Genomic DNA, 23226 nt, shown 5'->3' with positions numbered 1-23226 from the left:
GTGGTTGAAACCACAAGCCACACCCAGGTTGGCCACATCTCACAGGCCCTCTCCTGGGTGCCAGCCTAATCCCTGCACCTCCTGCCCCCACTGCCCTCCTCCCCTCTCAGCTCCTGGACTTGCTTCCTTGGACCCCCCTGAAAAAGTGAAGTAGTCAGCAGAGCCCACCTGCCCCGTCTGTGCCTAGGTCTGCTGCTTGTCCCTCCCTTCACCCCTGACACCCTGGCCGGTGACAAAGACCACCCTTGCATGAGTGCCCTGGATCCCAGCCATTGTCCACCGGGGACCTGGCTGGGCACGCCCTTCTCTGCTACAGCCACAGATCCCTGATCCTTCCTCTCCACATAGTGGCCGACCCCCCAAAGTTCGGACAAGTTTGCACTGTCTCCACCCCCATCCTTGCCCCTCCCACCCACTGCAGCTGCCCTGGCAAGGTCAGCACTGAGGTCCACACCCAAGGCCCCACCCGGTTTGGTTCCCCCTCTCCCTGAGCTCCTCCCTGGCTCCAGGTCCAGACTCTCCTGGGCACCTGCCATACACACGTGTCTGACAGAGGCCTTGAGCCAGGAAGTAAAAAGAACTGCAGCCCGCACCGGTTTGGCTCAAAGCATCAGCGGGTGGACCAGAGAGTCTTGGGTTTGATTCCAGTCAAGGGCACGAACCTTGGTTGTGGTTGGGTCCCCGGCCCTGGTTGGGGTCATGCAGAAGGCAACCAATCGACGTGTGTGTGTGTCTCTCTCTCCATCCCACTCTGTCTGAAAATAAATGGAAAAATACCCTCGGGTGAGGATTTTAAATAAATAAATAAAATGAAATATCACTCCTTAAAAAAAAAAAAGCCCTGGCTGGTTTGGCTCAGCGGTTAGAGCATTGGCCAGAGGGACCTGGGTTTGTTCCCGTTAAGGGCAGGAACCTCGGTTGCAGTTTGTCCCCGGCCCCTGCGTGTGGGTGGCAACCAGTCGATGTGCCTCTCTGATCGATGTTTCTCTCTCTCTCTTCCTCCCTCTCTCCCTCCCCCACTCTATCTGAAGATAAGTGTAAAATTATCCTCGGGTGAGGATAAAAACAAAAACAAAAACGGCAAATGCAGTGACTGATTAGGTGCCGGCAGCCCCGGGACACCCTGTGCAGTTAGTGCTACTGAGCAGGTGCAGAAAGCGGAGTGGGGGGCGAGGAAGGACTGGCACATCCTTGAGGCTCTGGATCTGCAGGAGCCTCACCCCGGGCCCCTTCCCGGGCACCAGGCACGTCTGACCCCGGAGGGGGGCCAGGCCTGGGGGGCGCCCTGGACGCCTGCGGCCCCACGAGCGCCGGGGTGGGCAGGGATCAGACCCAGGCCCAGCTGCCCCACAGAGCAGCTGCCCAGTGGCCACAGGGCCTTTTCTCGTCTGGGGGTCGCGCTGCACAGCGCCCAGGCCGCGCCCAGGCGGGGCGCCGAAGCCTCCGGGCGGCCGGGAGCTCCTGCTCACTGTCAGCACAGCTCTGCGTTCCCAGGGCGGGCGGGGGCGGGGCGCGGCCCCGGGGTCCCGGCCGGCTGCAGGCTGCAGGCTGCAGGCTCCGTGCACAGCGGGGCCCGCCCTCCCCGCGCCGGCCGAGTCCCACCAACCAGCGTGTGGGCGGCCCGGGGGCGTGGCTTCCTCGCCTGGGCGGGGCCGCGCCGCCTGCCGCGCGGCTCCTGATTGGCCGGCGGCCGCGGGCTCGCGGGGCATTGTGGGCCGCCGCGCTGCCTGGGTGTCCTCGCCATGTCGGGCTCCCCGGTGAAGCGGCAAAGGATGGAGAGCGCGCTGGAGCAGCTGAAGCAGTTCACCACCGTGGTGGCCGACACGGGCGACTTCCACGGTGAGGCGCGCGGGCCCGGGGTGGACGCGGGCGGGGGCCAGCCGGGGGTTCGTGGAGGCGGAGACGGCCGCCCCGCTCGGGCCCCGCCGCCCCGCCGCCCCGCTGCCCCGCTGGCCCCGCTCGGGCCCCGCCGCCCCGCTCGGGGTCCGCTCGGGTCCCGCTCGGGGTCCGCTCGGGGTCCGCTCGGGGTCCGCTCGGGGTCCGCTCGGGGTCCGCTCGGGGTCCGCTCGGGGCGCTCGGGGTCCGCTCGGGGCACACGGGGCGCCGGGCGCGGCCGGCCGGGCGGGAGCGCGGGCGCCGGGAGCGGAGCGCACAGCCGAGCCCCGCCCCCGAGCCGAGGGCGCCTGCAGCGGGCGGACCGCCCGCGAGTCGGCGGGGTCGGGTGGCGGCGGCTCTGGGTTCGGGGTCCGAGGCACCGGAGCCCGCCCGCGGAGCCCGAGGTTGCACCGGGCGGTTTGGCTCAGCAGCGCCGAGCAGGACACGGCTGGGTGCCGGGCCCGAGGAGCGGACCTGCTCCGGCCCCGCCTGTTGCGCCCGCGGGCGGGACCGGGTGCGCCCGGCACCGCGGGTCGCGCTGGGGTCGTGATGCCCCCTGCGGGGCTGCGGGGGGTCGTTGCCCGGAGCCGGGGAGGCCCGGAAGTAGAGGGGGGCACGGCCGTCCGCGGCTCCCGGACCCCTGCGCAGGCGAGGGCAGCCTCCGCTCTGTTGCCGGAAAAATCCGACTTTCAGGAAAGTCAGGAAGTGGGTGTGCGCACGAGGAAGTGGCGTCCTCCCTTTTCTGCTTTCTCATGGTGACTTGAGAAACAGGGCTTCGTTCCTCTTGGGTAACAGTGAGTAAGACGGTTTCTTAAGTCAGGATTGTTTTTATCTAGCAGAAGAGCAGAGTGAGTAAGCACATTTGGGGGTGAGCTTGGGGCCAACCCCGGGCTGCCAGCAGTGTGTCAACTGTCTGACTAGCTGGGCTTCCACCTCGGGAGCCCAGGGCCCCTTCCCTTCCTGCCCTCGGCGGTCCAGACCTGCAGGCAGTGGCCGTCGTGGGCGGCTCAGGTCTGCCCGTGTCTGCTTTTCCCTCTTAGCTCTCAGTAATCTCACTTTGGCTCTGGTGACAGCCCTGGTCTGTGTCTCTGACACCTTCTGGGGAGTGCTTGCCTTTTTATTTTTTGTTAGAAATATCTAAACTCATGTACTGATATTTTTATTATTATTTTTAAAGCTTTTTTTCCTTCTTCTTCTTTTGTGAGGGAGGAAGATAGAAACATCGACGTGAAAGGGACACATGGATTGGTTGCCACCCACACGACCCAACCAGGGCCAGGGACAAACTGAAACCGAGGTACATGCCCTTAGCAGAACCGAACCCGGGACTTTCTGGTCTGTGGACTGACGCTCTAACTGCTGAGCCAAACCCGCCAGGGCATTATTTTTTAATGAATACAAACAACTTTATAAAAATACATTAGTTGAGCATCAACCCCGCACTAAGAGGTCATCAGTTCGACACCCAGTCAGGGCACATGCCCAAGTTGTGGGCCTGATCCCTAGTGGGGGGCCTGCAGGGGGCGGCCAGTTGATGTTTCTGTCTCTTTCTCCTTCTCACTTCCTCTCTCTTTAAAAAAATCAATAAAGAAAAAGATATATATACTAGTTGATAGTGTATGTCCATAAGTGTTAGTAGATAGGTAGTTGTGGGCCTCGGGTTCTGTGGTTGTTTTATGAAGTGAAGAGTCTCACCTTGGGGTTAGATCCTTACAGATTGTATCTGTAAATACAATCAAAGCCACGGTGCCCTGCCCAGCACAGTGCCCCTCCCGATTCTGCATTCACTTTAAGGGTTCCTGGCCCTGGCCAGTTTGGCTCGGCCGTTGGAGTCAACGGCCTGCGGTCTAGAGTCCCGGGTTCGGTTCCTGCTAGGGGCACGTACCCAAAAAAAAGGGGGCCCCTGGACCTGAAACCCATCTGTTGAATCTCAGGTGGGTCTGTTAACTTTGTTAAAAGTCAGCTCTAGCAGGGCTAATTTTCCACAACAAAAGGCACTGTCTTCATCGCATGGACTGTGGGTTTGCACACGTCTGTGTCCCACCCCAAAGCACTTTTTCTTAACCCGTTATTTTGAAATAGAGACACACAAGAAGTTGCAAAACTAGCCCGTAGAGTCCTATGAATCTTTAGCCCGGCGCCCTGCAGTGGTGACACCCTATGTGACCATAGCGTGAGGTCTGAACCAGGAACTCGGCATGGGCACTGATGACAGGCCGTTCTCCAGTGTTCACCATCCTCACCCTGCATGGGGCGGCCTTCTCTGCGGCAGGTGGATAGCGTGTAGGTTCTCGTGGGAAATCTCAGATTTTTCCCAGGACGTTTAGGACACAGCTGCCCCATGGCCACAGTGATCACCCTCGACTCCTGACAGCCACCCCCTCCCTGTCCCTGCCGGCCCCTAATCTGTTTCCTGTCTCTGTAGTTTTGTTGTCAGAGGGCACTTTGAAAATACTAATTTGGTCCAGCCGGTGTGGCTCAGTGGGTGAGTGTCAACCCTGCACCAAGAGGTCGCCGGTTTGATTCCCAGTCAGGGCACGTGCCCAGGTTGTGGGCCTGATCCCCAGGGGGGGGCATGCAGGAGGCGGCCAGTTGATGTTCTCTCTCATCGATATTTCTAGCGCGCTCTCATGCTCTCTCTCTCTCTCTCTCTCTCTCTCTCTCTCCCTCAGTCTCTAAAATCAATAAAGGGAAAAAAAAGAAAGAAAATATTAATTTGCCCAATAAACTTACTGAGGCAGCGAGTCCTCTGGCCACTCTATACTCCTCTGTCCTACTTAAACGGCTGGTCAGCGGGACCCCCAGTGGAGCTCCGCTGGCCTGGAATTCCTAGTGTGGTCCCCTCAGCAAGAACTGGCATGCCGAGGGTGTTTTGAAGAAAGCATCCGCCAGTCACCATGGCGTCGCTGTTGCTGGCGCTGTGGGGGCAGATGCGCCTGCTGCTGTTCTGAACCCCCAGCTGCCTCCCTCCCTCCCACGCACGTGAAGGGACCCCTGCAGGGCACTCTCCGCCTGGGGGCTAGTCTTGCTGGTGGCTTTAACACTGTGCACACGGTTGCTCCGTGGCCAGCCTTCCAGGACGGTGAGGGACGTGTGAAGTGGGGCTGTATCTCGGCTCGGAAAACGCCCTCGACTCTGTGCTTAGGGCTTGGAGGGGACCTGTCACAGGTCTCAGGGTGGAAGCAAGCCTCCACTTACTTTCCTTCTTTCCAAAACGACCTCTAGCCATCGACGAGTATAAGCCACAGGATGCCACCACCAACCCGTCCCTGATCCTGGCTGCTGCGCAGATGCCCGCCTACCAGGAGCTGGTGGAGGAGGCCATTGCCTACGGCAAGAGGCTGGGCGGGTGAGTGCGGGCAGGGACACCCCAAGCACGGCTGTGGGGCTGAGGGGCATCAGCAGGCCCGGACGGGCCCACTCATCTCCCTCACTGAGTTTCAGTTCTCAGATGTCTTATAATCAAGACAGCTGTGTTTTTTTAAATTCTCACCCAAGCCCTGGCCGGTTTTGCTCAGTGGTTAGAGCGTCAGCCTGAGGTCCAGGTTCCCACTAAGGGCACGTACCTCAGTTGCAGTTTGTCCCCGCCCCTGGTTGGGTCGTGCGGGTGGCAGCCACTTGATGTGTCCTTCACATTGATGTTTCTCTCTCTCTCTTCCTCTCTCTCCCTCCCACTCTGTCTGAACAAAAAATGGAAAAATGTCCTCGGGTGAGGATAAAAAATAAAAAAATTTTAAAAATAAAATAAAAACGTAAAGAAATAAATTCTCACCCAAGTCCTGGCTAGCTTAGCTCAGCGGTTAGAGCGTCGGCCTGTGAATCAAAGAGTCACAGTTTCGATTCTGGTCAGGAGCAAGTACCTTGGTTGCGGTTAATCCTTGGCCCTGGTTGGGGTTGTGCAGGAGGTGACTGGTCGATATGTCTCACATTAATGTTTCTCTCTGCGTGGATTTAAAATAAATTCTCACCTGAGGATATTTTTCTATGTATCTTCAGAGAGAGCAGAAGGGAGGGAGAGAGAGAAACACTGATGTGAGAAAGACACATCGACCAGTCACCTCCTGCAGGACCCCGACCAGGGCCAGGGACCAAACTGCAACCAAGGTACGTATCCTTGACCGGGATTGAACCCAAGACTCTTTGGTCCTCGGGCCACACTCCAACTGCTGAGCCAAACCGCGCCCGCGGACCCCGGCTTCCTTGTGTCGGGAATGGTCGGGTGCGGAGCGCCCGCGGACCCCAGCTCCCCTTTCATGTCAGATCCTCGCCCTGGCGGCCACTGTCCTGCTTTCTGTCACGTGGTGTCTTTTTTTTTTTTTTATCCTAACCCGAGGACATTTTTCCATTTTTTGTACAGATAGAGTGGGAGGGAGAGAGAGGAAGAGAGAGAGAGAGAGAAACATCGACGGGAAAGAGACACATCGAGTGGCTGCCATCCACATGACCAACCAGGGCCGGGGACAAACTGCAACCGAGGTACATGCCCCCAGCGGGAACCGAACCCGGGTCTCTCCAGACCACAGGTTGACGCTCTAACTGCTGAGCCAAACCGGCCAGGGCTGTCACGTGGTGTCTTTTAACAGCTTCATTGGAGTAAAATTCAGTCTTAGGGGCACAGCCCAGTTTGTTTGTTTGTTTATTGGGTTAGTCCTCACCCAGGCTATTTTTACACTAATTCTCAGACAGAGTGGGAGGGAAGAAGGGAGAGAGACCCATCAATTGGTTGCCTCCCACTTGTGCCCTGACCAGGACCGGGGATTGAACCTGCAACCCAGGTACATGACCTTGACCAGGAATTGAACCCATGACCCCTTGGTACACAGGCCAACACCTCTAACCACAGAACCACACCGGCCGGGACACAGCCTTTCTCGTGGTGAATTTACGCTGTGATGCAGCCTTTGCCGCAGCCCAGTTCCAGAACGTTGTCCCTGTGGCCGGTCCCTGCACCCTCCTCCTGGCCACCACACCAGTAGTGGCTTCCATTGGTTTACATTTTCTGGGTGTCATTTTACATTTCATCCGGGTGATCACACACAGCTGAGAACGTTGCCTTTGGGGAACAGTGGCTCTGGGCTGGGATGCTCAGGTGGCATGTGGGTGTCAGACCTGCTCTGAACCCCAAGTCTGCTCAGCCCCCCACCACACACACCTCCTCAGCTGGCTTTGCTGTCCCTTCCCTCACAGGTTGGGCTCTTGTCCCCATTGTATCCGCCCTCGTCAGCTGCCCCACGGTTCTGACCATGACACGCTACCTTCTGCGTGCAGGGGGCTGACAAGGACCCTCAGACAGCAGCCTGTCCCGGGGACAGCACTGGGCACTTCACTTGTCTGTGGGGCAGCTCCAAGGAGAGGACTGTTTTCACGTGTCCAGAGATGGAGGGGGGAGTGCTGCGTGCACTGATGTGTGCACTTGAAGATGGTCAGGGTGGGCCCTGGCCAGTCTGGCTCAGCGGTTAGAGCGTCGGCCTGCGGACCAGAGAGACCTGGTTTGGTTCCCACTAAGGGCACGCACCTCGGTTGCAATTTGTCCCCGGCCCTGGTTGGTTGTGCGGGTGGCAACCACTCGATGTGTCCCTTTCACATCGATGTTTCTCTGTCTTCCTCTCTCTCCCTCCCACTCTATCTGAGCAAAAAAATGGAGAAATGTCCTCGGGTGAGGAAAAAAAAAGATGGTCAAGGTGGGCCCAGCCTGTGCGGCTCAGTGGTTGAGTGTCAACCCAGCACCAAGAGGTCGCCAGTTCAATTCCCATCCAGGACATGCCCAAGTTGTGGGCCAGGTGCCCAATGGGGGGCATGCAGGAGGCAGCCAGTCAGTGTTCCCTCATCGATGTTTCTGTCTCTCTTCCTTCCTCTCTCTCTAAAATCAATAAAGAAAAAATAAATTTTTTAAAAAGATAGTTAAGGTAGTCAGTTTTCTGCTATGTGGGTTTTACTGTGACAAAAAGAATTTTTTATTTTTCATTCTCACCCAAGGACATTTTTGCATTTATCTTCAGATAGAGCGGGAGGGAGAGAAAGAGAAACATCTATGTGGGAGAGAGACATCGAGTGGCTGCCACCCACACGACCCCAACCAGGGCCGGGGACAGACGCAACTGAGGTACATGCCCTTAGTGGGAACCGAACCCGGGCCTCTCTGGTCCACGGGCTGATGCTTCAACTGCTGAGCCAAACTGGCCAGGGCACAAAAAGTATTTTTAAGAAAAAAGGAGTGAAAGGATTCTCTCAAAGGAGTAACAGAATTTGTTTTTTAGAATCCTGTGCACTCGACCCTAACAAATTGCAAACCCATTTTTACCCTTGAATTTCAGGTCACAGGAGGAACAGATTCAAAATGCCATTGATAAACTTTATGTGCTGTTTGGAGCAGAAATACTGAAGAAGATCCCAGGCCGTGTATCCACGGAAGTAGATGCGAGGTGAGGGCCGGGCCCACAGTCCCACCAGGCCAGGCGCCCCCGTGCAGCTCTCTGCCTCCCGCCGTGCTGGGTGGGCCCCTCGAAGGAAGGTGACCGGGAGCTGGGGCTTGTAGCTGCTCTGCGCTAGGGCACCCGCTGCCGGCTTGCTCTGTTTTTTGGGGGGCATCCTGGGGTGAGACTGCACTCACACGGGCCCCTGGCTCTTCCAGACTCTCCTTTGACAAGGACGCCATGGTGGCCCGAGCCAGGCACCTCATCGAGCTCTATAAGGACGCCGGGGTCAGCAAGGACCGGATCCTGATAAAGCTGTCGTCCACCTGGGAAGGGATCCAGGCTGGAAAGTGAGTGTCTCCCTGTCCAGAGGGGGAGCCCAAGGCCGAATCCCAAGATCCTGCTCAGTGACCCTCAGAAGCAAGTGCCCATGACACCCACAGGTGTGTCACCCCCGCCCTTGTTGGGCATGCTCACACCCACAGTTCACAGGCAGGTGGGTGTGCCAGGCACGCGCTCCGTGTGGAAGAGGAGGTGTGAGGAGTCCGACCCTCTGGTCTCGCTGGTGGCTGTGCGGGAATAGTTGTGTCTGGGGGGTCTTGTTTTTATTAATTTTAGAGAGAGAGAGAGAGACATCGATGAGAGAGAACATCGACTGGCTGCCTCCTGCATGCCCCCCACTGGGGATCGGGCCCGCAACCCGGGCATGTGCCCTGACTGCCCTGACTGGGAATTGAACCAGCGCCCCACACCGCCTGGGCCGCGGCAGCCTCTGTCCGCCTCGCACTGCACTGCACTGGGTCTCTGCCCACAGGGAGCTGGAGCAGCAGCACGGCATCCACTGCAACATGACGCTGCTCTTCTCCTTCGCCCAGGCCGTGGCCTGCGCTGAGGCGGGGGTGACGCTCATCTCCCCCTTCGTGGGGCGCATCCTGGATTGGCATGTGGCCAACACGGACAAGAAATCATACGAGCCCTCCGAGGACCCTGGTGAGTGGCCTTCAAGGTACCAGGTCAGGTCTGGGTGGGCAGGGCAGGGCAGGCCCAGTGGTGACTGCCTGGGCTGCCCTTCAGGTGTGAAGAGTGTCACCAAAATCTACAACTACTACAAGAAGTTCGGCTACAAGACCATCGTCATGGGCGCCTCTTTCCGGAACACGGGCGAGATCAAGGCGCTGGCAGGCTGCGACTTCCTCACCATCTCACCCAAGCTCCTCGGGGAGCTGCTCAAGGACAACAGCAAGCTGGTGCCTATGCTCTCGGCCAAAGCAGGTGAGGCCCAGCCCGAGGGAGTGGTGGCAGGGCTGGCCCAGACTCCACAGGTCCGCCTGCGCTGGACGGGCACAGGGCAGCGTGGCCTCGGGTGGGAGTTGTGGGTCTGGGCAGACGTGGAGGTCCCTGGCCTGTCCCCCCAGCCCAGGCCAGTGACCTGGAGAAGATCCACCTGGACGAGAAGGCCTTCCGCTGGCTGCACAACGAGGACCAGATGGCCGTGGAGAAGCTCTCGGACGGGATCCGCAAGTTCGCGGCTGACGCCGTGAAGCTGGAGCGGGTGCTGGCGGTGAGTGCCCCAGGGGGTAGGGCAGAGTTGCACCAGTGCATGGTGGGACCGCAGAGGGCAGCCTGACAAACACCTCCTGGCCCCTCCTGTCCTCTAGGACCAGATGTTCAGTGCTGAGAACGGGAAGTAGCCTGAGGCGGGCCACAGGGCGGTGCTGGCTTTGAACCTGGATCTAATCACACCTGCTAGTGGCCTCTTGCGTTTTTTTAACACTTGGAGGAGGAACCGTCTGTAGCTTTCTGATTTCACGTAAAACTGCCTGATCATTAAAGCAGCCTTGTTTCTGTGCTGGGCTTTGTTTCATGCTCTGTCCCCTAGCCTCCTGGCACTAGCTGTGCCAGCCGCTGCCCATCCTGGGCCCAGCCAAGACGGGGCTGGTCGAGGGCCCCGCTCACAGTGACATACCTTGGCACGAGCATCACGGTCCACTCGCCGCTGGGTGGGGACCCACTTGAGCTCGTGCCCAGATCCCTTGGATGGCCCCCAGGCCCATGTGGGCGGTGCTAGGGTTGGGGATGGGGATGGGGGGCCCCCTGGCTGCACACACGCCATTATCTGCTGCCTCCGGTGTAGACACTCAGGTGGAGGCACTGCCTGGAAGGCCTCCCTTCCACAGTCGGCCAGGCTCCTGTGGGTCAGTGGCGCCACCTGGTGGGCATAACAGGAGCACCAGCCACCCCAACCAGGGTGTTCTGGACACGCCCCGAGCCCTGTGCTGCTCTGTGAACAGATGCCTGTGGCACTGTGTGGACTTTGGGCACGATGCACAGGACTGGGAGGACTTGAGGTGGCCCCTCCCTTCCACAGGAACCAGCCTGTTCTTAGAATGGAGCAAGGCGGGGTGAGGACACTGGGTCTGGGTGACCGTGCCCAGGGGATCACAGGACTCTACCTGCCCAGCCTCCTGGTGTGAGGGCCGGGCTGGCCATTCCCTGTCTGTGGACAGAAACACGTGTCGGGGACTGGCCTGAGACACCGTCCTGGCCACGTTACACCTACGGGTCGGCAGGGGAGCTCCCTGAGCTGGCTGGCCTCCTTTCCCCACAGCTCTCAGGGACAGCGGGCACCATTTGCTCATCAAAGCAGCAGAGCCCAGGGCTGGCACTTCTGGAGTGGCCACCACCCTCCCCAGGGGCTCCAGGGACAGACCCAGCCCATCTAGGACACTAAGGGGGCTGCTGGGTGTCCAGGAGTGGTGGGCAGGGGCATTGCACCCACCCTGACCCCACCTCTACTGGGTGCCTCTTAGGAGTGTCTAGATGGTTCCAGCACTTAGGGGTGTGGCCACCAGCGTCCAGTTTTGGAAATTCCCCAAAAGGAGATATGTCCAGGTGCCTTGTTCCCACCACCAATGCACCGCTGGGCTTTCTGGGCATTCACACTCACACAGACACACACACGGCTGCTCTTTCATCTAGCATGTTTTCAAGGTCCACCCACACCCCCCGCGTTGTAGGATATTGTCAGGATTTCATTCTTTTAGGGCTAAATATCCCCTCAAGGTAGTGATGCTGCTAATGAGGCTCTGTTCACAGGGCTGCAGCTTTGTGCCCACTCATTCCCAAGAGGTGCCGCAGTGGATGTCATGGTCTTACACACCCCTGGGCACGTGGAGGGTCCCAGAAGGCACAGGTGGGGTCAAACCAAGCCCACCCCTGCCGCCTCCCAGCCCCTCACCTATGCCCCATACCTGGTGGGCTCAGGATAGAGCTGCCAAGGGGCAGTGCCTGCTGCAGAGCCCCAATCTGAGCAAGGAGACACGGCTGGTCAGAAGCCTTCAACAGATGTTATTCGACTCTTTATGGGTGATACAGGTAACGTCCCTAAGGGGACCTTTTAAGTGTGTGCAGACGGCCATCACCAGGTGGCAGCACCAGCAGACGCGAGGCTGGTAGCCAGGCCCAGTGGCTTTCCTGGGAAATTTCCTGAGGAGTGTGGAGTGTGAGCTGGGCCTAGGGACACGGTTTCTGTTCCCAGGGACTGGACACTTCAGACCCAGCAAGCCCAACTTGGGAGGGGGGCAAGGGAAGGTGGGGGACACAGAGGGCACCACCTGAAGGCCACAACCCCGTCAGGTACCCCAGGGAGGCTGAGGGTGGCCTGGGATGGCCACGTGGAGCCTCTGCAGGTGGCACTCCGTGTGATGTCCACCCCGCAGCCCTCAGCACAGCTGCAGACAGGGTGGGCAGTGTGGTCTAAGGAGCCCGTGCTTGAAGGTCAGTAGAGTCTCCCCCCATGTTAGGGAGGCAGCGCCACGGCCACATCTGCCCTGAGAGCCCCCATCTGGCACGGGGTCGCACCACACAAGCCATGCACAGGGCAAGGGTAAAGATCAGGGCAAGTTGGGGGCCAGGAGCTGTGACCATGGTTAAGATTCATTCCCCTTCACCTCTGACCCAAGTCAAAAGCACTGAGCAAGCTCCAGCCAGCTGGCCCCTCCCCACACAGCCCACCACCACCCGAGGGGCTGGGGGCAGCAGACCAGCCTGGGCTCAGCCCTCCCCACACAGGAACAGATTCTGCTACCTTGCCTGTCACTGCCCAACCAGCACCATCATCCTGGCTCCTGGGGAGGCTCGGCCTCTGCTCCCAGAGCTGGGTGCACAGGGACTGGCAGAGGGAGGCCCAGTGCTGGTCCGGGACCACAGAGGGGCCACAACCGCGCCCTGGAACACCCATGGCTGACTGCCAGCTCTAGTGGACTGCTCAACATGGAAACAGCCCCACCTGGTGGCCAATGCAGCACCCTCAGCTTCACACTCCCCAAGACCTGACACCCCTTGGGGCTGACCCCTGGAGGCTCCACAATCACACAGGTAAGAAGTCTCGCAGCAGCTGTCACAGAGGCAGGGTCCCCGGAGGCCTGAGGAGTCCAGCTGCCTCTGGGGACCCCTGGGCTGTCTGGAGGTGATGGCATCCACTGGCTGGCAGGCTCCGCGGGGACCATGTCACTTCCTGCAGTATGGACACCAGGCCGAGGCTCAGGCACCGGCACCAGCCTTCACAGGAGCCGGTCCCAAGCCAGAAACCCAGCCACTGCCTGCCCCTCACCCAGCCGCCCCCGCAGCCCTCTGCCCCTCACCGAGCACCGCAGAGGAAGAGCAGGGTCTGCACCGCAGGTGCCGTGGAGCGGGCGTTCTGACCCGTGACGAGGTGGCGGTCCAGCACGACATGTACTGCGCCTGGCTCGCTGGCTGCAGGAGACCCGGGCACAGGCCTCAGCCAGGCCACAGAGGGCACACCCCAGACCCACCCACACCCAGCTTGTTGGGGCTCTGAGCTCCAAGCACTCTGTGGTCAGCAGGCAGGTCCACCTGCCCAGGTCTCAGAGCCACTGGCAGAGGTCTGCTGACTTCTCAGCTCCAGGGAGTTGGCCTGGCCAGTGTGGCCCCCACCGGCACCTGCCAGCACCCGCCCAGCTCACCACTAAAGCAGGCGCCTGCATCCTTCACAAAGTCCTCCACGATCAGAGGCAGGTGGGCGAAGCCAGGTGCCCTGACGAGCTCGTACACAGAGGGCTGCAGGGACGGGGTTCGGAGTCAACAGACAGGTCCAAACCAGGCTGGGGCCGTGCCCTCCACGTGGGACTGGGGTGTATATCACTGCTCCATGACTCAACCTCAGGTGAGGCCCTCCCGCTGTGGGGCTCCCGGGGGCGACAAGCACTGGGGCACATGGGCAGCCAGGATGAGCTGAACCCTGAAGTGAGTGAAAGGCCTGCAGGTGGAACAGAGCCACGTGGCGTGGGGTGTGGGGGTCGGCTGAAGGGCGCTGCGCCACCCATGCTCACCTCCTGGCCAGTCCTCACCTGGACCCGAGCCGGGGACCAGGCCAGTGGCACCCAGCCCCCAGCAGCCAAGGATCAGTCATCGCCACAGGGGTCCTCCCCCGGGTCTGCTCCCTGCTGGCTGCAGCTCCCAGCCTGTCCTGGCTCCCCCAGCCAGCCAGGCCCTCTCCCTAACTCCAGGTCCCCCACCCAAGTGGAGCCCACCTCCTGGTCAGGTGCAGAAGCAAACTCACCCGACCCCACCCCACTCTTGCCCACATCCACAGCCAGCTCTGCAGACCTGGGCTTCGGGGTCTGGCGAGGCAGAGCCTCGCCCAGAGCCTGATGAGCCTGCCAGGATGTCAGCAGGGAGGGGAGGGAGGAAACAGCAGGTAACAGACAACTGCAGGCCTGGTGCCGTCGGGACAAGGGACTGTCGCCCCTGCCTGGGGTGGCCGTGGGCCTCTGCAGGGCCCAGCCATCGCTGTGCCTTCCGCCTGACTCCTGCCGGGCCCTGAGCTGCACTCACCCCCGTCACGCTGTAGCCTTGGAACACCCAGGGCCTATCCTCGCTGGCAGCGCAGCACAGGGCAGCAACACCGTGGCCGACAGCGCAGACGGGCTCTGAAAGCAGCAGGCAGGGGCTGAGGCCTGGTCCAGCCTGGCCCCTCTCCCAACACCCCCCGCAGCAGACCTCCCGGAGGCCGCTGTGCCCACTCCCGGGAAACAAACAGGGTTTCTAGCTCAGACCTCAAGTTCTGGCGGCTGAGAAACAAGCACAAGGTCGCAAGGGCGCAGCAGGGCTATTGGCCAGCTCAGGAGCACCTGGCACTCGCTGCCCCACCACCCTGCTCAGAAGGGCCTGCACCGCACTAGGCTCTCACGGCACCGAGTGGCTGCCCACCTAGAAACCCCCTCCTCCTGACTGCCCACCTAGAAACCCCCTCCTCCTGACTGCGGTGGGAAGGGCGCCCAGCCCTCCTGCCCCTCAGGGCCCCCGGGGGCGGTGCTCTAGGCCTGCTGAGCCCTTGCCTTGGCTCCAGGCCTCCCACCCAGAGGTTGCCTGGCACAAATGCGTTCCCACGGCTGAGGTGGCCAGGAACAATCGCTGCCTATCCGGTGGTGCTGGGGACAGGAGGCCCCGTTCTCACTGACAAAGAACACTGTGTGGAGCCTGGGTTTTTGTTTGCTGGCCCCTAATGGGCGTCCCACCCCCAGGCTGACCAGGGCAGCAGGCCAGGTCTCCAGAGTGGCCTTCCTCCCAGCCCCCTGCTGGCCTCGGTCCCAAGCCTGGACACTGTGCTTTCCCACCAGGAACAAAGCCAACATCCTGCCCGCTCACCTCTGAGGGGCCCAGGGCGCATAGCCCCAGCCCCAGAGGACAGGCAGAGGGCCCACAGGGGTGCTGACCAAAAGGGCGGGGGAGTGCCCACCCTCGTGTGTGTGTGTGTGTGTGTGTGTGTGTGTGTGTGTGATAGTGGAGTAAACTTGACCCTCACTGATCAGAATCACTGGGCTCTCGACATCTGAAGTGACCCAACTTTTCCAGCTCCAAGACCTAAATCCCGCACTCCAGTTACCTCCAACCACACCCCAGGACAGGCATCTTCCTGCCTCCCCTCCCTGCTGGTGGAGCCCTCACACACACTCCCAGGCCCAGGGGTCACCTACTGCTCTCGGAGCGGAAGTGCTGCAGGATCCGGGCCAGGGATCCACTACTGGCCAGGTCAGCCAGGGCCCCGGGACAGCTGGGAATCAGGAGGGCGTGGTACCTTGCACCTAGAGGAGAGCACAGGCAGTCATTCCTCTCTGCTCCAGCCACCAGACACCGTCCTCTGTCACCTTCTCCACACCAGCTAAGGCTCCCAAAGTTCCCAAAGCCCACGCATCATTCCTGCCTCCTCCCAGAGGGAGCTGGAGACTCTGGGCCCAGGAGGCAGGAATGGAGGTGACCAGGGTACTCCAGGAACAGTGAGGGAGTGCTGTGGAGGCCACAAACCCACCAGGAACCCCACATGCCTGCCCCTCCAAGGTCTGGGGCCCTCACCGTCAATAGACTCGAGCTTGGCGGGGTTGGCGTAGGCCTTGAGGCGGAAGTCCTGCACCCAGCGTGCATTGCTCTCGTCCACGTCCACGAAGTCCATGGCCTTGCCCTGCCCGAGCCCCAAGGCCAAAGGTCAGCCCAGGTCACCCCCTGCTGCTTCACAGGGATGCTCAGAAACGCTGACAGGACTGAGGACCAATGGCAGCCCCTCGAGGGCAAAGGTACCCAACCAGCTCATCCCCCTCATTAGAGCTCCACACACCAGCAGCTGATCTCAACCTGACCTGCCCCTCATGGGTGCTCAGGCTCCTGCCTATAAAGCAGCAGCATCCGTCCCGCCCACCAGGGGTGACACTGGAAACGTGGAAAGTGACAGACATCACATCACTGCTGTGACCCCAGGTCTCCTGCCTTCAGAGGGTTGCACACCCTCCTGGTGGAAGGTCTGCGCCATCCTTGATCCGTACAGACACTGACCCATAAAAACCAGGTCTCCCTGCCATGGGTGGCGCCAGAGCTCGATGGGGCCCTGGCCCCTCGGCCCAGGCCAGGTCCTCGGGGTCACAGCAGCCTTGGGCTCGCCACTTCTTCCAGGAGCAACAGCACTCCCCTGGCCTCCCCCCAGAAAGAGATGTGGGAGAGGCGGCTGGACTCACCCCAGGGGTGGCCACCTGCAGGTTAAAGGCAGCACTGGCCATCGTGAAGCAGTGGAGGAAGGACTGGGCCGACACTCCTGCAAGGGCACGTGGGGTGAGCGGGGGGCAACACAGCCCCCCCGCCCAAGGAGGCTGCCCAGACACCCCAGGGCTTCTCCTGGTGCCAGAACCACCCCGAGGAGCAGCCCCTCATCTCCCCTGGTGGGCTCTCCCCCCAGCCTGGCCCTGGCGGCCTTTCCAGGAGGCAAAGCACGTGTGTGGGTCCCTGGCACTCGGCTCATCGCTCACTGACCCAACAGGGACTGAGTTCCCCTGAGTTAGGCCAGGGAGGGCGGCAGGGAGCAAAGCTCCTGTCACAGGAAGGTGGGTGCATTCCGACCCTCATGGGCTGGGGCACCGTCTCAGCCTTTCCTCACAAGGGCTCCTGAATCCCAACAGCTCCCGGCCCTCTCCTGCCCACACCCAGTCTGGAAGGCTCCTGGCAGTGAGGGGCTGCGGACCCACCAGGGACGTCTACTTCTAAAGAGGCTTGACTCACATCCTTCCCCCTTTATTTTAATCCTGGGACCCAACCCCTAAACCTCATGTTCACCTTTATTTACACTTACAAATACACGTTCACTGAAAAAGCCCACACATTGAGCAAAAAGTCTTTTCAAATCACCCGCCTCTCCTTGCCTTCCCTGTTCCTCAAACCCTTGTTCTCCTGCCCCACCAACCTCATCCCAGGGCCCCTGAAGGGACCATGCAGGGCCCACTGGTCCTGCCCACCGAGCCTAGTGGCCTTTTCAGAGCTGTGCCCCCGCCCCATGGCTTCAAAATCTCCTCGTGGCGGCCAAGCCCGTGCGACCCCTCCTCCTTATTGCGCTCCAACCAGCCACCTATGGAAGTAACTCCCAACCTGTCCCCCCAGGGCTGAACCCCACTCTCAATGGCTCCTCGCACCTTTGAACTCCCCGCGAAGGCAGGAGTAGGACCCCAGCTCCTCCTGCCCTGTTCTAGGCACTCACCCTGTGACCCCATGACCCGCAGCTACACAAGAGCAGGCCAGGCTCCCCAGACTGACCCCAGGTCCCAACCCTGCTCCACCTGCCGGCGACGTGGCCCGGGGCTCATCACTTCCCTCTGCGACAAGGGAAGAGGACCCGGGAAGTGCTCAGCACGTCACCAGGTGCCCGTCTCGGCTCATTTCCCCCCTCTGCACCCCCAGGCCCCAGGGAGCGCTGGCAACATCGGAGCCACGGGCCCCCGCCCGCCGCCCCTGCGCCCCCCGCCCGGGCAGGCCCCCTGCGCCCCCCGTCCTCCCGGGTGTGTGCCAGGCCGGCCGGCACGGTGTGGGTGGGCACGGAAGGCAGGCCGGGCCCAAGGCCGCGCTGTCCGACCCCAGCCTGTCGGAGCGCCGCTGAGGACACCCGCTGCCCCACCACGGCCTCCGCGGGGACAGCGACGCCGGCCCAGGGCGCAGGGCGCCGCCCAGAACCCCGCCACGGACAGAAGCGCCCCGGAGCCCCGGCGCCGCAGCAGACGCCCCCCGGCGGCGCCCCAAACACGGCGCCCGGAGTGTGGCTGAACCGCTCGGGGCGGACGGGCCTCCCGCCGAGGGCGCGCTGGACACGCTGGACGCGGCCGGAGCGCTCGCCTCGCCCCCCGCGCGGCCCCCGGCGCCCGCCGTCCCCTTCGCGCGCCTCACCCTCCGCGGCGCCGCTGGCCACGAGGAGGCAGGCGGGCCGGCTCTGCAGCCGCTCGGACGCCATGGGCTCCACGGCCGTCGGCGCGGGCTGCGCGTGCGCGGAGCGTGCGTGCGTGCGTGCGTGCGTGCCCAGCCGGGAGACGCCGGTCACGCGCCGCGGCGGACAGGGGGCGGGGCCTGCAGCGCTGCTGGCGCACGCGCCGTCCGTCCTTCCGCCCCGCTGCGCGGTGTCCCGGCTCCTTGCCCGGCGCCCGCAGCGCGGTGGCCCGGGGCCCGCGGGAGCGAGTCTGGGGGTTGGCACGCTTCCTGTCTCCTCCCTCGTCCTTGCTCAGGCGCCGGGCGAGGGCAGAGTTGGGGGAGGAAGGAGAACCCGGAGGGAGACGCGTGCCCGCTGGACGAGGGGCCCCCGCCCTGTGCTTCCAGGCGTGGGGCGCGCGGTCCCCGAGAGCCCCGGTCCGCCCGGGATGCGGGCGACGAGCGGACCCAGGGGCTCCGTCTGGGGTGGGGGCTGGGCCGTGGGCTCAGGGGAGGAAACCGCACAGTGGTTCCGACGGCGAGGCAGCGGTGGGCGGGTGACAGGCCCGGCGGAGGCTGGACGCTCCGAGCGAGCGGAGCGCTTAGCAGAGACCAGGGCGGGGTCTGCAGGTGTCCCTGGAGGCCAGGTGCATGGGTGCCCCTCACCAGGATGCTTAGGGGAAGACCGAGCATCCAGGGTCACTGGGGTTCAGCTACGCCCCTGGAAGATGGGGGTGCTGACAGGTGAGGGAGGTCAGCAGTGCTCCTGGGCCACGCTGCAGTTTTACCACAGACTGTCCAGAGGCAGCTGCGTGGGCACCTACACGCGGGTCGTCGGTGGATGGCGGGTTCTCTTTAAGGCCTGGGCTGCAGCTTGGGCCTGAGCTGGGTTAGGAGGGTGGCCCTGCCCCTTGGCCCTTACAGTTCCCCTGAAGGGCCCCCCTGCTGCCAGTGTCGAGGGCGGCAGCAGGGTTCCCTGGAGGTCCCGCCAGCCTCTGCTGACCAGGCAACCCTTTGTCATGGGTGGGAACTGCCGAAGTGGGCGCGTCTAGGCCCCTGCACGGAACGCCCCTGCCTGCGCACACTGGCTCGCCCTCTGCCCAGTCCGGCGCACACTCCCTCAGGCCCTGACCACACCCCCCAACACAGCAGCACCTTGCCTCACCCACCATGCCAATCCATGGGTGTCAGACCCCGGAGCTGGAGGGGAGCCACAGCGTCCCCGGGTTGGTTCAGCCCCGCCTGCACTGCCCCAGGGTGCCCCTCAGGCACCAGAGCAGATCCTGGTGCGGAAGCCTGAGTCTCCAGGAGCCGCGTCTTCCCACCTGGGGACTCGTTAAGTCGTTAAGTCAAGTCCTTTCTCTGTCTCTAAGGAAGAGGGTGTCGGAGGAAGCCAGGCCGGCAGTAACCCTGGGGAGCCTGATGTGTGTTCTGCACCTGTGCTCACGGGCTGTGCACCCTCCTGTACACCTGGGATCTGGCAGGATGCCTGGTGGGTGGGTCTCACATCTGAGCAGGGGGAGCAGGCACCCAGACACCGAGTCCAGTCTCCTATGTGGGCATCATCTTTGGTCGATGTCTCGGCACATGATCCCCATCCAGGTCGGCATGTTTGGGTTGCCACTGGCCCCAGCGTGGCCAGGCCTGTGAAGGTGTGTTCCCATGGGGCATTCTGAGTGCTGCTGGACCTCCAGTGTCTTGGTCACCCCTGTTCCCCCTCGGCGACGCCCTCCTTTCCGGAACACACCTGGGCCATAGATAACCAGATACACCATGAGAGTCACTGGGATGCAGGGAGCCTCTATCTGCCCTGTCCCGGGGCCAAGTGTGAGGTTGGGGAGATAGGTGGGTGGAGGATGGCTGAAGACCTGGGAGTCACCGAGGTCTGGCCTAACATCCAGGGTGAGGATCTGGAGCAGTGAGTCACCACCTCTGCCCTGATGGAAGAAGAGGGGTTCTGACACCACCCCCAGCCCATGTCCATATCTGGGAGAGGATGGAGTCTCAAAGCATTAGCCAGCCCTGCTCCCCAGACATACTACAAGTGCATTCATGGGTGAGGTCTCCAAAGGAGTTGCACACTCTTGGGGGTTGGAGGGGTGCTAGAGAGGAAAACAAAAGTGACCCCCACACATGTGCCTTCTTCATCCCTGCACATGATGCCTGTGCCCTGTGGAGCCCACCTGTGACGTGATGCATCAACACAGGGATGGGGGGCCTAAGATGCTGGTGCTCAGAACACAAAGGCTGAGAGTGGAGGTCTCCAGGGAGTCCACCTGGAGCCCCGGTGGGAGCAGGGCTGCCTTGGACATGTCCCCGGAGACTGCTGCAAACCTGAGCTCCCGTTCCCCAGATGTCCTTGTCAGTCTGGTTTGTATTTATAGTGTGCATTTTTTTTTCCTGTTTTTTTTTGTTTTTTTTAATCCTCACCCAAGGACATTCTTCCAGTTATCTTCAGATAGAGTGGGAGGGAGAGAGAGATAGGAAAATATAACTGTCACAGAGACACATGGACTCTGCCTCCTGCATGACTCCGACCAGGGCCAGGGACAAACCACAACCAAGATACGTGCCCTTGACCAGAATCCAACCCGTGAGACCTTGGGCGACGCTCTAACCACTGAACCAAACCAGCAGGGCTATAGTGGGCATTTTATTTATTTATTCTAGAGAGAGAGGAAGGGGAAAGGAGAGATAGAAACATCAATGAAAGAGAACATCGATTGGCTGCCCCCTGCATGTTCCCCACTGGGGATTTGGCCTACAATGTGGGCATGTGCCGTGACCGGGAATCAAACCGGCAACCTCTTGGTGCATCGGTCTACGCTCATCCACTGAGCTACACCGGCTGGGCTATAGTGTGCATTTTTTATGCCCTGAGTCCTTTTTGTGTCGGGTATTTTGTTTAGACCTTAAAAGTAGTCTGTAGCCTCGCTGGGTGGCTCGGTTGGTTGGAGCATCCTTGCCGTACCCCAAAGGTTGTGGGTTTGATTACTGGTCAGGGCACATACCTAGGTTTTGGGTGCAATCCCTAGCCGGGGTGTGTAGAGGAGGAAACCAATCAATGTTTCATCTCACACTGATGTTCCTCTCTCTCTCTCTCTCTCTCTCTCTCTCTCTGCCTTCCTCTCCCTCTAACAAAAATAAAGGTTCCTGGGCATCCCTGAGAGCATTTTTCTTTTTTAAAAATATTTTTATTGATTTTTAGCGAGAAAGGAATGGAGAGGGAGAGCGAGCGAAACATAGATGTGAGAGCAGAACATTGGCTGCCTCCTGCATGCCCTGACCGGGGATTGAACCAGCAACCTTTTGGTGCACAGGGTGATGCCCAACCAACTAAGCCACACTGGCCAGGGCATGAGAGTGTTTTTCATGTCAGAAGGATCCCTACTCTATTCAGGTTGAGGGAATCACTGGAACAGGCTGAGCATCAGAGCCACACACACAGGGCCCAGGGCCTCAGCTCACAGATTCTAATGTGCCCGGGAGGAGACACCAGTAACAGTAATCGGGGAATTTAAAAGAAATGATGAAACAGGAGGTCATTACAGAACAATATCACAGCCCTGGCCAGTTTGACTCAGCGGTTAGAGCGTCAGCCTGCGGTCCGGAGAGACCCGGGTTCGGTTCCCGCTAAGGGGACGTACTTCGGTTGCAGTTCGTCCCCGGCCCTGGTTGGTCGTGTGGGTGGCAGCCACTCGATGTGTCCCTTCACGTCGATGTTTCTCTCTCTCTCTCCCTTCCTCTCTCTCCCTCCCACTCTATCTGTACAAAAAATGGAAAAATATCCTCCGGTGAGGATAAAAAAAAAAAGAACAATATCACAAAGCTGCAGGCATTAACGCAGTGTGGTCTTGACGCCATTTGCAATGTGTCAAAGGCTCACTGTGCAAAACACACACAGCAAGCCTACCGGTAAGTGCGAAGGAGCCATTCCACCGGAGAAAAATGGGCAAATATCACCCAAACGGCCCAGAATTTTGTGCAAAGGGGCGGGTCAAGTCAACGCCAGGGAAAACCAGGAGAGGACGCCGGCGCTGGCGCCATCCAAGACGCTCCGCCCCACTTGGTGTGACCAGGGTGAAGGCAGCGGCGCCCTCACGGCTGAGCCCCGGGCACGAGGCGGGCCGCACAGCGAGACACACCCCGCGTGGCCTGGCGGTGTCACCAGCAGGTGCACACCGAGACCTGTGAAAGCAGGATCTTGAGCAGACAGGTCCACAGTGTCACCTGGTACTAGTCACCACGGTGAAAAGGTGGCAGCAGCCCACGCGTCCGTGGATGGAGGGTGGACACACACTGTGGTCCATCCACACCGTGGAGGATTACTCAGCCTTGAAAAGGAAGCAAGTCCTGCCCTGGCCAGTTTGGCCCAGCGGTTGAGCGTCCGCCTGAGGACCAGAGACTCCCGGGTTCGGTTCCCGCTAGAGGCACGTACCACCAAACAAAAAAAAAGGAAGGAAATCCTGACACAGGCTCCAACGTGAAGAAAACCTGAGGCCATTGTGCTGGCTGAATTAAGACTGTGGCAAAAGGCACTGGCTGGTGAGGCTCAGTGGGTAGCGTGTCCACCGGAGCATCAGAGAGTCTCGGGTTCAATTCTCCATCAGGGTACATACCTGGGTTGCAGGTTCGATCCCAGGTTTTAGTCAGGGTGCGTATGGGAGGCAACCAATCCATGTGTCTCTCTCTCTCACACATCAGCGTTTCTCGCTCTCTCCCACTCCCTTCCACTCTCTAAAAAAATTAATCAGAAGAATATCCTCAGGTGAGGATTAACAACAACAACAAAAAAACTGTCACAGAGGGACACATTCTGTGTGGTTCCACTCATGAGGTCCCTAGAAGAGTCAGACCCATAGAGGCAGAAAGTAGGACCATGTGTGTCATGGTCTGGGGGAGGGGGTGGGACATTTGGGGACAGAAGTCAGTTTGGTAAAATGAAGAGTTCTGGAGATGATAGTCACACAACAATGTGAATGTCACTGAGCTGTGCACTTAAAAAATTAAAATAAAATGCCCAGCCAGTGTGGCTCAGTGGATTGAGTGTCGTCCCATGGACTGAGAGGTCCCGGTTCAATTCTTGGTCAGGGCACATGCCCGGGTTGTGGGCTCGATCCCTGGTGGGGGGGGGCGGGTGTAGGAGGCAGCCGAACAATGTTCCTCACATTGATGTTTGTCTCTCCCCCTTCCTCTCTCTAAAAAC

The 23226-nt window shown here is 60.5% G+C and overlaps 2 protein-coding genes across 3 annotated transcripts; one reads left to right on the top strand and one right to left on the bottom strand.

Moving 5' to 3' along the window:
* The first annotated feature begins 1704 nt into the window (after positions 1-1704).
* TALDO1 (transaldolase 1) lies at positions 1705-10136 on the top strand. The gene is made up of 8 exons (XM_036281066.1): positions 1705-1839; positions 5101-5224; positions 8190-8297; positions 8507-8638; positions 9103-9278; positions 9363-9560; positions 9704-9849; positions 9947-10136. Exons 1-8 carry the CDS (start codon positions 1743-1745, stop codon positions 9977-9979), a joined length of 1014 nt encoding a protein of 337 aa, XP_036136959.1. The 5' UTR covers positions 1705-1742; the 3' UTR covers positions 9980-10136.
* A 464-nt stretch (positions 10137-10600) lies between these two features.
* GATD1 (glutamine amidotransferase like class 1 domain containing 1) lies at positions 10601-18087 on the bottom strand. 2 transcript variants are annotated; one of them, XM_036281067.1, is made up of 8 exons: positions 18006-18087; positions 16316-16392; positions 15663-15768; positions 15287-15394; positions 14145-14239; positions 13274-13367; positions 12932-13043; positions 10601-12804 (listed from the first exon to the last, which is right to left on the bottom strand). In XM_036281067.1, the coding sequence occupies exons 1-8, from the start codon at positions 18067-18069 to the stop codon at positions 12798-12800; spliced, it is 663 nt and encodes a 220-aa protein (XP_036136960.1). In that variant the 5' UTR covers positions 18070-18087; the 3' UTR covers positions 10601-12797. The 2 variants fall into 2 exon arrangements, with proteins under 2 accessions (XP_036136960.1, XP_036136961.1); XM_036281068.1 differs by lacking the exon at positions 10601-12804 and having other exon boundaries at positions 12928-13043.
* Between the last annotated feature and the right edge of the window lie 5139 nt (positions 18088-23226).

This window comes from Molossus molossus, unplaced genomic scaffold, assembly GCF_014108415.1.
Source record: "Molossus molossus isolate mMolMol1 unplaced genomic scaffold, mMolMol1.p scaffold_m16_p_31, whole genome shotgun sequence".
Lineage (NCBI taxonomy): Eukaryota > Metazoa > Chordata > Mammalia > Chiroptera > Molossidae > Molossus > Molossus molossus.
Note: the sequence above shows the minus strand (reverse complement) of the source record. Positions and strands in the feature narration are given on the sequence as shown.